Source organism: Chrysemys picta, chromosome 11 (genome assembly GCF_011386835.1).
Source record: "Chrysemys picta bellii isolate R12L10 chromosome 11, ASM1138683v2, whole genome shotgun sequence".
Taxonomy (NCBI): domain Eukaryota; kingdom Metazoa; phylum Chordata; order Testudines; family Emydidae; genus Chrysemys; species Chrysemys picta.
The window spans coordinates 21,145,716-21,158,461 of NC_088801.1; the positions used below are offsets into that span (position 1 = coordinate 21,145,716).

General features: G+C 41.6%; 1 protein-coding gene across 1 annotated transcript in view; it reads right to left on the reverse strand.

Moving 5' to 3' along the window:
* Positions 1-12,746, reverse strand: part of LRP1B (LDL receptor related protein 1B) — a 1,261,104-nt gene that overhangs the window by 226,337 nt on the left and 1,022,021 nt on the right. Inside the window, exon 58 of the mRNA XM_065561615.1 lies at positions 5,059-5,144. Coding sequence (XP_065417687.1) covers positions 5,059-5,144 — 86 coding nt within the window. The remainder of the gene's footprint in view (positions 1-5,058; positions 5,145-12,746) is intronic.

The following is a 12,746-nucleotide window of genomic DNA, read 5'->3' on the forward strand; positions in this document are numbered from 1 at the left end:
TAGCAATAAGCAGGATGCCAAGGACTCAAATAGAGGTCAGATAAGAGCTGACAGCACTAAATTCAAGTCCCAAGGTGGAGTTTGATCCCTGATAGGTGGGGAACAGCCTGGCTAGACCTTCTAGGAAACTGTTTGTCACAGTATTAGAAAAAAACAGTCCTTCCGGTAATATGAGGGTGAAATGCTGAAATGGCAGCCAGATGCACCTTAATGGAGCTGACTGCCAGAGCTGACTCTTTAAGATGTAAAAGAGAGTTCAAAATCTTTTGAATTGTAGATGGCGTAGGAGACATACTGTGGCTAGCATCTCAGATGGAGAAATATTTCCATTTACTAAGGCACGGGTTTACAATTTTTTTTTGCTGTGCCCCCCACTTCAGAGATTCACATCCCATGTGTGCCTCCTTCTTTCTAAGAAACAGCGGAATATGCATACAGCAAGGCCTTGTCCCAAAGTAACAGGAAACTGTCTGAGATGTACCTGAGACTGTTACCTGTTCTTGAACAGAATTGAGGACATTTCCAGTTCTGGTGAGTTGTGAACAAATCCACTGTAGGAACTCCCCCTACTTGAAACACTGATCTTTGAATGGTTGTGTTGAGAGACCATTTGTGATCCAGGTTGAACAACCTACTCAGGTGGTCTGCTAAGACATTCTGAACTCCTGGGGGGTGCAAAACCATGAGAGTTAACAAGTTCTATATGCAGAAATTCAGCAACCTCACTGCCTCATGGCAAAGGCTGTCTGACCTGGCATACCTCTGCTTGTTCACATAAAACACTGCTGTGTTGTTGTCGGTGAGCAACTGGATAGCCCTTCTCTGAATGTATGGCAGGAACTGCTGACTCTATGGATATTGTAAGCAAACTCAAGGAAATGTAGGTTTAATTTGGCCTTGTGAGTGGACCTAAAGCCATGAGCTTGCAGGTTGTCCAAATGACATCTCTACCCCATGGTGGAAGTGTCCATTACCAAGGTAATACAGGGGAGAACCAGTGATAACTGGACTTCCCTGCACATGTGTGCAAGGGATATAGAGAACAGATATGTCTGAAATGATTAACAACTACAGATTCCTTCCGGCCCTAATGAAAATTAATAAAGCTATCCACCTCTGTTTATTCCAGAATAGGATCTTCCTAGGAAGTAAAGATAATGAAGCAAATGGTTCACATCATTCAAGACACTTTGTCTAAGGACCCACATATCAGCCTAGGTCAGAAATTCCTCTCCCCAAGAAGAGAAACCATGGCTAAATCAGAGTATTGTTAATTATGTAGGCATCGATCTCTCATAATTTGCAACCGCTTTCTCCCTCTCAATCTAGTTAAAAAAACTTCAAGTTACCAAGAAGGGTGACACACTGCTTTCCTGAGCAAACCGGCACATTGCACATTGCGAGTGAATAAACAGATGGGTGGGAAAACTTTAAGTTAAGCAAGCTAGAAATGTGGTTGCAAGATTGAACATAAAATTGGGCAAACTACCTGTTACCCCAAGAAATCCAAGCCACATATTTCACCCCAATGTATAAACTGCACATTGCTTTCCTTGCATAGCAAATAAAACCATGGATAATCTCTCACCCCAAATTAGAAGCTGCACATTTGCTTGCCTTGTGAGTTAGCACTACATCCTTCCATATGTGAATAATGTCTTGTTCTATTATAAGTCCTAAATAATGTGAAATGTTTATGTACAATCAAAAATATATGGAGTATGTCCTCCCAATTTAGAAGATTATAAGGATTTTGTTGGTTTGCATTGTAACTAATTATTGCACTTTAGATATAATAGGAATTTTCAGGCAGAAGGAAGAAGGTATGTTAAAAGATAAAAACTAAGGTATAACTTTGAAATATTAAAATAATTTGCTTAAAAGTGGGGAATCCCAATTAATAATGGGGGCTAATAATGAAATAAAATCCTTGAAATGAATTAAACTTAAAAAGCCTCCGTTATATACCAAAAAGCCATCTACTGGATACCAATGGAAGCAGCGGTGAAAATAAGAGAAATGAAATCTAATGACCCACCTGACAAGTGTCCAGTAGGAATCAGATTATGGACCCCTCTAATGAGCCTGAAACTAGGTTATATAAAACTGAGGTCACCATGTGCTCAAGAGAGTTGACTGGACCCAAAAGAAGCTGCAGCATCCTACGTGCAACCAATGCCTGGACCAGCTGTGTGGAAAGGCCATTCTCCCATCCCAGAGTTAACAGGATAAGAAGTATTGAGATTTCATTTCAATGATTTTATTTCCCCTTTTATTCTTTATCATAAATAACTGAAAGTTATCTTTCTGAGTCTACACTCTCTAGTGAGACCTCAAATAACCATATTTTAGATTTTAACTCCTTTATAAGTCCAAGCAAACTGACCTAGGAGAGACTGAAAATAAGAACTTTGCACAATTGTTTTTTAATATTCTAAACTTGCGTCTTTTGGACTAATCCAGTCAAAGAGTAGTAACAACACACTTAAAGGGGCCTTAAAGACCAGCACATCCTTGGAAGTGTGATAAATGTGTTAGGAATTGAGAATTTATTATCATAAGTAAATGTAATAAGAAATCTTGGTAATATGCATTGTTCTTTGATATAACTGCTGAGCCTCAACTTTAGTCTGTGACTATAGAATGCAAGACTGTAATGTGTATGTAGTACATACCTAGAACATTGGTTGTGTTTGCATGTAAGTGATGAGCTGTTCATTGTTCTGGTTGGATTAATAAATTGTTGGTTGGCTAAGAATAAGCAAATGTCCTTATCTGAAAAATACTGTTCAAGTTAAAAGTTGACCCGAAAAGAAGCTTGCATTAAAACTAGTAAGCTAACATTCCCTGGACTCAAGAAAAAAGGGTTATTCTATTAACACTTATCCAGTTGGAAAACCTAATTCGTTCCTTTTCACACTTCCATGTTGTCTTCGTTCATCCACCAATTTAGAGATGACTATACCTTGGCTGGTATCCATACTATCTTGTCTAAGTGTTGTAGCTGAAGATGGTAGACTGACTTGAGCCATTACTGCATACCGCCGAGATGCAGTTTGGCATAAGGGATCATATGTACAAGCAGTTATGTTTCCCAGGAGCCTAAAGCAGTTCTGCATTGTGGTTCCTGGCTGATCTTTGAACAACAAACAAAGGTCCTATTACAACTGGAAACCTGAGCTGTGGCAGATAAGCCCTGGCTGATGTCAAGTCCAAGACCTTCCCAATGAACCCTATTCTTTGTATTGATGACAGGATTTATTTTTCTCTGTTTATATATTTTCAGGCCTAAGTGGATGAACAGATAGAGAATCCAATGGAAACTGCTCTCCACCTGCTGACAAGAGTAGTCTCATTCCAACTATTCATTCATATATACGTGCTTGTCCCAGTGGCAGAAACTGGCTGATACCACCATCATGCGCTAGGTGAACAATCTTGGCATGAATGAAACATCAAAGGGTAGTATGGTGAACTAGAAGTGATCTCCTCCTACCAGTACCAGAGGCCAGCTGTGTCTGGACCAGGTACTCCAATCTCTCAATTTCCTGCTTTTGTCAGAACATTTTCAGTGAGAGTGAGAATGAATTCCGCAGGATGCCCTGGATTCCCTGAAATGGGAACCACAGGAACCACTTAGGAGTCTGATGAGGAGTAAGAGTTGTGGTGAAATACTGTGAGGAGACATCATAGATTGGGACTGGGACTTGCAACAAGACTGCAGTAACAGAACAGCATTGGAAGCTTCCTAGCTACCAGTACCATGTGCTGAGGTGGAGTGGGTACCAGTGGTCTAGGTGCTGTTTATGAAGAAGCTGAGGAAAATGATACCAGACCTGGGCTCATGGGCACCATGAAAGATACCAGTGTCGATGCTGAAGCCTGCACCATGTGTGACAGCACCAGTAGACAGCCCTTTCTATGAACGAATGGCAAAGGTACTAGCAGCCCATTCATAGCTGTGTAGGTTTCTGTTGTTGTCCATAGCAACGGAGCCCTCTGCCATGCAATAAGCAGTAGTGATGGATCCACTGTTGCCACCAATGAAGTATGTGATCTCGTCGGCCCTGGAATGGGTACCAGAATCAATGTGTCAGTCTTCTGAGCCCCACTCTGAGGCAGTACTAGAGAGTGGTAAGCCATTGGGCATGGTCTATCTTTGGTATTGGAGTGGCTTATTTCTGTGGTAGAGGATTTTAAAGAAGTCAAAGACATCCTCTTTTTTGGTTCTGAAGGCCACGGGTGCTCACGGTGCTCAGGGAGAAGAGCAGTTTCCATGAGGATGTATCTTCTCTCTTCTTCTTCATTGCAGTTTTGAAGCCATGGCAACTCAGACTCCACTTTAAACAGAGAGAGTGAGGACCAGTAATGACACTTTATGACGCCTGGAACAGGGCTTAAAGCCAGGGGACCTTGGCAGAGACTTACCCTGGTACTTGGTGAAGCCTGAAGACACCTGCTTATTCAACAATAATAAAATACATTTTAAAAAAATCAATAAATAAGGGTACAAAGTACCAAACAAGTACCACTAACTAAGAACTAGCTAACTATATACAAATGTAGTTCACAGATAAACCAGGGATGAAAAGCACACTTCAGTCATCAACGGTAAGAAGGAAATGAAGGATGGGGGGGTGGCTTCTCACTGTATACCCTTGGCGCATGAGGGAAGCCAAGGTGCAAGCATGGCTGCCTCTATGGGTATTGCTATGGAAAACTCTCCGGCACCAGTGCATGAGATATATACACACACCTGCAGCATAATCAAAATATGCAAACACACGAAAGAAGTAGTCATCTCTTTGGAAAGTTGAAAGAACACAAATTTTTTGGATTTCAGAGTGACTCAACAAACAACTGCCTGGATATTAATACAAATCAAAAACTCAATCAATCAGAATAGTCATTTTAAGAAACTGTAAAAATCACTATATACATTAGGTTACTGCATTATTCTACTATAACAGTTCTAGGATTATCTTTCTCTCAACTGCATACTTTAAATAGTAATAAGAGTATTAAAATGAAATGTAGAGACTGTTACTGTGATTATACCTGTTTCAATGAAGTGTAGTTGGATCCATCAGTGCTAATTTTTCTTATTTCATGATGGTCAGCCAGAATTAAGAAAGGCTCCTCATCTAAACCACAGAAGAAAGAATATATTACATTAGGAATATAAAGCTGAAATACAGATGGTTTGAAAAATAAAATGTTACAATGCTACAGTGTTATGGATGAAAGAAATAGTTAAAACCTTCAATTGTTTCAAGTAAGATCAATGATGCAACATAAAAATGAACAAAGCGTTCAATTAATATCATTTAAGGTAATTTAAAATTTCCTTTGTAATACAGGAGCCATATTAAAACTCATGGTAATTTGAAGTCCAAACTGAATGTAAAGGATATTTTATGTTATTTATCCTGAGTTTTAAATCAGTCAAGTAATAAACAACAATGCAAGGTGGAAAGAGAAAAAAGGTTACTTACCTTACAGTAACTGTTGTTCTTCAAGATGTATTTTGCATATATGCATTCCACTGTAGGTATGTGTGAGTCCAGTGCATTCAAGTTGGAGACTTTTACCAGCAATACTACTAGGAGGCGCATGCACCCTTGCTCTCCTTGTGCTCTCAGGTGAGGGCAATAAAAGGGGCATGTGTGCCCTTTCCCTCTCCATTCTTTTGCACCACTATAAGTGAATCCAAAGTAGCACAGAAGGTGGGAGAGTCGTGGAATGTACATGTAAACAACACATTTTGAAGAACAACAGTTACTGTAAGGTAAGTAACTGTTTTTTCTCCTTTGAGTGATTGCACACATTTACATTCTACCATAGGTGACTCAACAGCAGTTCCTTTACAGGTGGAGTAATTTTGGATAATCTTAACCGAAACTAAAAAGTACCAACTTTCCAAAGTTGGCATCATCAAGAGCGGCTTGAGTGATGGCAGAATGATTAGAAAAAGTATGCAGAGAAAACCATTTCCCACAGGGCATATATCAGCTATTGGAACATTGCCTGAGAAAGCTGAAGTAGTGTACTGCGCTCTGGTGTAGCGAACCGCTATTCTTGACCAAGGAGAGACTTCAGTGAGCTGGTAGCATAGTTTGATAGATTCAGAAATCTAGTGTGATATTTGCTGAGATGACTCTGGTTGACCCTTAGTTCTTTCAGGTAGGCTACAAAGAGTCTGGGGAGGAAGATCTGAAAGATCTAGTGAGGTCCAAATAAAACACCAGTACTCCATGAACATCCAACATATGGAATGCTTGCTCCTCCTTATGCGAATGGGGTTTCAGCAAAAACACCGGAAGGTTAATGGTTTTGTTTAGATAAAAGGTTGATACTACCTTAGGCACAAATTTAGGATGTGGTCTAAGGGATACCTTGTCCTCATGAAATACTATAAAAGGAAGGTCAGCTAAGAGAGCCTGAAGTTCTGAAACACTCCTCACTTAAGAAAGTGCTACCAAAAATACCAATTACACAGATGATAAAGATAAAGAAGCTGTCTCCGTAGTCTCAAAAGGGGAACCCATGAGTATCGAGAGAACTACATTTAAATCCCATAGAGGTACCAGAGCAGACACAGGAGGGTAAGTATTGGTTAGGCCCTTTCAAAATCGAGAAACAAGATGGAAAACCTCTCTATTGGCGGACATAGTGCTGAAATAAAAGCCAGGTGAACTCTCACAGAACTATTTGAGGCCTGATGATTTCAGGTGCAGGAGATAGTCCAGCACATGCATAACCTCAATATGATGGGGAAATAAACTGTGGGACTGTACCCAAACAGAAAATCTTTTCCAGTTCGATGCATACCTGGCTCTAATGGATTCTTTTCCGTTGCTCACCAAGAAGGCCTAGACCTCTTGGGAGCACAATTTCTCACGAGTGCTCAGCCAGAGATTATTCACAGAATAGGATGGAGAGATTTAAGGTTCAGATGCAGAGATCTGTCCTGGTTTTGTGACAGAAGTTCTATAACAAGTTGTAGAGTTACCAGTGAATGGATGGACAGCTGATGTATATCCATGAACCAATATTGTCTTGGCTATGCTGGTGCAATGAGGCTTAATGACTCGTAGTCCTGTTTTAGCTTCCTGAGCTCCACTGGAATGAGAGGAACTGGAGGGAACACATATAGGAGGTGACCAGACCAGGGAAGAAGAAAAGCATCTGTGATAGAATCTGCAGTGCTGTTAGCCTTGGAGAAAAATCCCATGCACTTGTTGAGGTTGGTCACAAACAAGTCTATTACTGGGTACCCTAGCAGTGGAAAACATGGAGGAGAATGTCTTTCTGATTGATCATTCAAGATGGTCTATGAAAACCCCCTTGTGCAATCTGTTATTGCGTTTCTCACTCCTGAAAGGTGAAAAGCCTTCAGGGAAACATTGTAGACTCCAAAGGAGGATAGTTTCCCAGCACAGCTGAGACAATCTTGCCTCTCCTTGATGTTCAGGTAAAACATACCTGTGGTGTTGTCTGTGAGAGCTTGCACCACCTGTTTTCTGAGGGAGGGCATAAATACTACCAGGCCAGATGAATAGTTTTAAGTTCCAACATGTTTATATGCAGGGGAAACCTTCTGGATATAAAAATGAGACTCCTTTGCACATATTCTTTGGGTCCAATCACCAACTTGGAGAGTGAAACACTCAAGTAGATACATAAATCTGCACATCCAGATGGCACCTAGAAGGAAGAAATACTGAATGAAATCAGCCTTGCAGACAGTGAAGGTGAAGTCTGGCATGTAGAGTTACATACATCCACAAGGCCATGTGGCACAGGAGATGAAGGCAGGTATGCACTGTTGTCATTGACCTGGACCTGAGGTCATTGGAAAGGGCAGCTACAGATAGGTACCTGTTCTTTGAAAGATAAGCCCTGGTTGTTCTGTCATCGAGGTTTGCTCCTATAAAAATTATGCATTGAGTGGGTTGTAACTGAGATTTCTCCAAATTAATTTCAGGCCCAGATGAGATCACTAGGACATTGTTTTGGATCTGGTCACTTGATGGAGTCATCCTACCTCTAGAGCTAAAAGGGACCTTGAAAGGTCATCAAGTCCAGCCCTGTGTCTTCATTAGCAGGACCAAGTACTGATTTTGCCTCAGACCCCTAAGTGGCCCCTTCCAGGATTGAACTCATAACCCTGGGTTTAGCAAGCCAATGCTCAAACCACTGAGCTATCCCTCCCCTACCTATTCCAGTCAATTGTTCAGGTAAGGAAATAGTTGAATGCCCAAATGATGGAGGTGAAGAGTGAAGACTCTAGGGGCTGTTGACAAATTTAGAGGGAGCACTGTGTACTAATAGTGGTTGGTGCCTACCACAAAACAAAGGTACTTCCTGTGGGAGGGATGTATTACCACATAGAAGTACACATTTTGTAAATTGAGGGAAACATACCAATCTCCTCTTTCCAGGGAAGGGATACTAGAAGAGAAGTTAACCATCCCAAACTTGATCTTTTTGATCACATAGTTTAGCTTTCTAAGGTCTACAATGGGACAGAGGCCCCCAGTTTCCTTTGGGACCAGGAAGTGCAAGGGAAAAAAGCCTTTTCCTCTGTGTTGGTAAGGAACTTCCTCTCTCTCTCCCAATTAAGTGAAGAAAGTAAATAAGGAAGTGTTATTTACTCCTGCTCATAACACAAAAACTAGGGGTCATCAAATGAAATTAATAGGCATCAAGTTTAAAAAAAACAAAAGGAAGTATTTTTTCACACAATGCACAGTCAAACTGTGGAACTCCTTGCCAAAGGATGTTGTGAAGGTCAAGACTATAACAGCGTTCAAAAAAGAACTAGATAAATTCATGGAGGATAGGTCCATCAATGGCTATTATCCAGGATGGACAGGGATGGTGCCCCTAGCCTCTGTTTGCCAAAGGCTGGGAATGGGCAACAGGGGATGGATCATTTGATGATTACCTATTCTGTTCATTCCCTCTGAGACACCTGGCATTGGCCACTATAAAAAGACAAGATACTGGGCTAGATGGACCTTTAGTCTGACCCAGTATGGCCGTTCTAATGTTCTTACATAATTCTAGAAGAGACCATAGTTCTTGAGGTTGCACAGTCTCATGAGAGGGGTCTGTTAAAAGGGAAGGGAGAGGGGGGATGGGAAATTAATTGGATAACATATTCCTCTTTTACTGTGCTAAGTACCCACTTGTCTGATGTGATGTTTTCCCAAGCACGGTAAAAAAGGGATAAGCATATCTCAAAGGAAGGAGATAGCATTGGCACATTGTCCATTACCAAAAAGTCAAAATGACTGCTTTGACGTCGTAGACATCTGGTGAGAAGGTGAAGATGGCTAGCAACATTTAGGAGGTCTTGACCTCTTCTTGGGAGGGATATTGTGGACTCTGTTGGAAAGAGGGTGTATAAAAATACTGTGACCTAACTAGGTTCCTTTTTGTAGCTGGAGTGTAAACTTTTAAAGAGTGAAGAGGTGCATGGTATCACCTGTTTTTGCAGAAAATTGTTAACACCCTTCAGATGGTAAGTCCTCTCTTGTGATGTGCATGCTCCTTTGGGATGCCTGAAGCCTGCAGCCAGGAAGTATTTCATATAGAGACTGCACTGGCCATGGAGCATGAGGCAGTAGCAGCGGATCTGTTGCTACCTGAAGGGATGTTCACACTATAAGATGTCCCTCAGACACTAATGCTGGTCACAAAATTCTTCTGACAGTTTATCAGAGAACTTGGAAATAGCAGAGAAATTAATAATGTTATACTTAGTTAAAAAAAGCCTGGCAACTGGCTTTTGTAGTGTAGTAGTGGAATAGACTTTACAGCTGTATAAATCTAGCTTCTTAAGCTTCATATCTTTTGGAGTGGACTTAGGATGGTTTTGGTAAGGCTGCTCATTACCACGTCCTACTACCAGAGAATCAGGAACTGGATGAGTAAAGAAATGCTCAAACCCTTGCTGAGGAGCCTGGAATAGAGGCTAGAGTCTGTCAAAGAGTCGTTGCAGGCTCTGACAAGGCCTCATTAATGGGAAAGCCAAATTTTCCTAGAGTAGAAGTCTGCAAAATATCCAGGAGAGTGTTCAGATTTTCCTGCACAATCTCCGCCTGCACTCCCAGAGAAGTAACCATCCTTCTCATGAAATCCCGGAAGACTTTAAAATCTTCCGGGTCGGAGTGAGTGGGAGAGAAGTTGATTCCAGGGTAACAGCTTCATCTGGTGAGGAAGAAGGGTGAGGAATGTGAGAAGGGGCAATAAAGGCTTTTTAGTAATTCACTCTCCTCCATGTCAGGTTCCATGAGAGCGGGTTGAGGAATAGGCGCAGGATACTGAAAAGATGTCTCATGCACTGAAAGTCAGGGGAGACATTCTCCCAGGAAGTGAATGAGATGGGGGTCTAAAATCCCTTGGTGCAGCCCAAGACCAATATGGCCATGGAGGATATTGCATGGTCATACCCCATCAGTGGTGGGGGACCCCAAGCTGCAACTTTCCTGTATGAGAACCAGTCTTGATCCTTAGACCTGATAATAGAAGATCTATAGGGAGAGCTGAAGAATCTTGGAGGACAGACAGGTCCTTCCCTTTCTGAGCCCATAGAAGATACATAAGCCTCTTCATGGTAGTGGGTAGCTGTTCCCATAGGTGTTCTTATGGCTAATGTGTGGGATACATACCAGGGTCAATAAAAGATGCAGGTTGGAGTGGCTGAAAAGCTGATGAAGAGGTTGGTATCAGCGGTGCTGGAATAGACACTGTGTGTGTTGTCAGTGCATCAGTGGAGCTGAATGGATAGTCAGTGCTGGTTGCATCATTGGTGCCAGGCATGTCGATGGTGCCAAGTGAGATATCGGTGCTGGGTGCACTGGCAGAGGGGATCGTGTAGTCAGTATCAGTTAGGTAAATATCAGAGCCAGCTGCAGTAGAGAGAGTCAGGCAGGGAAGAACAAAGAAGTTCCCTTGCTGCTAGGAAGGCCTGAAGAGTAGAAGGCACCTCAGTTGAATGTATTAGTTCTGACAGTGCCAACAATATTGGAGGGTCCAGAGACCAATGGGAAGGCCCTGGAACAAGTGAAGACACTGGCCTCAGCGGCCCACATGGAGCCGGAGTCAACAGTACTACCTCTGATGGAACAAGTGAGCACTTCCATTTGTGAGGTTTCAAACCAGTACCAGAGGATTTACCAGATGAGAGTTTGGGAGAAGACCGAGACTTAGAGGTCTTGTCAAAGTCTGAATGTTTAGATCTCTTCAACCTAGATAGAGAAGAGGAAGCATGACATTCACTCCCAGATTTATGTTTGGAAAAATCTAGAGGAGTACTCTGACTTGACCCAGAGTCCCCGGGGTCATGATTGGGACTCGGCTCTGATGCAGGTTATGTCACCTCCTTCAAGAGATGATCGTTAAGGTAACAGTCTCTCTAATTCTTAGTGTGGATAGGAAAGGAGGTACAAATAAGACATTTGTCCCTCCCATTTCCCTCACCCAAACAAATCAGACAACTCTTGTGCCTAGCCATAAAACCTGAGAATCTTTTCATAATAAATTCTCCAGGTACTAATAAAAGTATAGCTAAAATAACCACACTGTACTCAATAGCATCTGGAAAAGCCTCTCACAGGCTGGGAATGACTCTTATCACAGCCAGCTTTGCTCCAACATGAACAGCTGCCAATTTAAGTTTGAGAAGTTTGTCATTAACACTTTGAAATCTTTACATATTTAAGCTACAGAATGAATCTCGGATCCTACCCCCTCCTATTCAAGGCTCCACTCCTTCCTCTCATCTGACTGCTCTGTGTCCTGTAAATGTGCATGTGCCCTATAAGGTAAGGGATAGGAGACAAGAAAATCAGATCACGTCTCTCAACTCTGCTTCTTCAGCTTCCTCTCCCATTATTCATGGAAGCTGCAGGGACAAGAGTCTCACGGATACAGGGAGTCAGGACTTCCTGTCACTGAGGCAGAAAGTGACCTACTGTTGGAAAACCAGGCCTGCAGGGAGTGCAGGCAGGTCAAGAACAGGAGCATCTCTGCCTGCAAGGGAGATGAGGATTTCCAACACTTTCGGAAGAGTCCAGCAGAGGAGGAATGGAGTGTGTTCTGTTTGTGCATGGGAGACGGTTTGTAACTGGTAGAGTCCCATACTTCTAATTCTCCGTCCTTGACCTCCTGTTCCTCAGATAACTGACACCATGTAATCCTGACAGTTGAAATAAGTCAGGAAAGAACACATATAGGACATGGAGAGAGATAATTAAGCTAAGTTCTTATATATATATATTTACTATGCACACCATTTCAAATAGTACATTTTGCACTATGGCAGGAGATAATGCACTGTTTTCTTTACAATAAGAACCGTGAACTAGACATTTTTAATGCAAAGATCAGAAACACCATATAATTTTCTTTTAGCCTCTTTTTCCCCCATGATTAACTTTTTATGCAGGCTTAATGCACTGGGTGATTGTATGCTGAAGTGTCAGCAAGTTATTCTAAAAATGAAAATAAATAAAATAAAAAAATAATGCATCAGCAGCAGGCTTTTTAATATTGCACATTACATTTTTTACTATTACCATGTGACTGAGCAGCAGGCAATATAAAGTGATTTTTTTTCTGCTTCTGAAATTTCCCAGTGCTTAGTGCACACTTAATAATTCACAGTATCATAATGCACTGTAATTATCCACATAGAATCCTGTGTGTGGAATACACAATAAAAGTAGAAATTATTC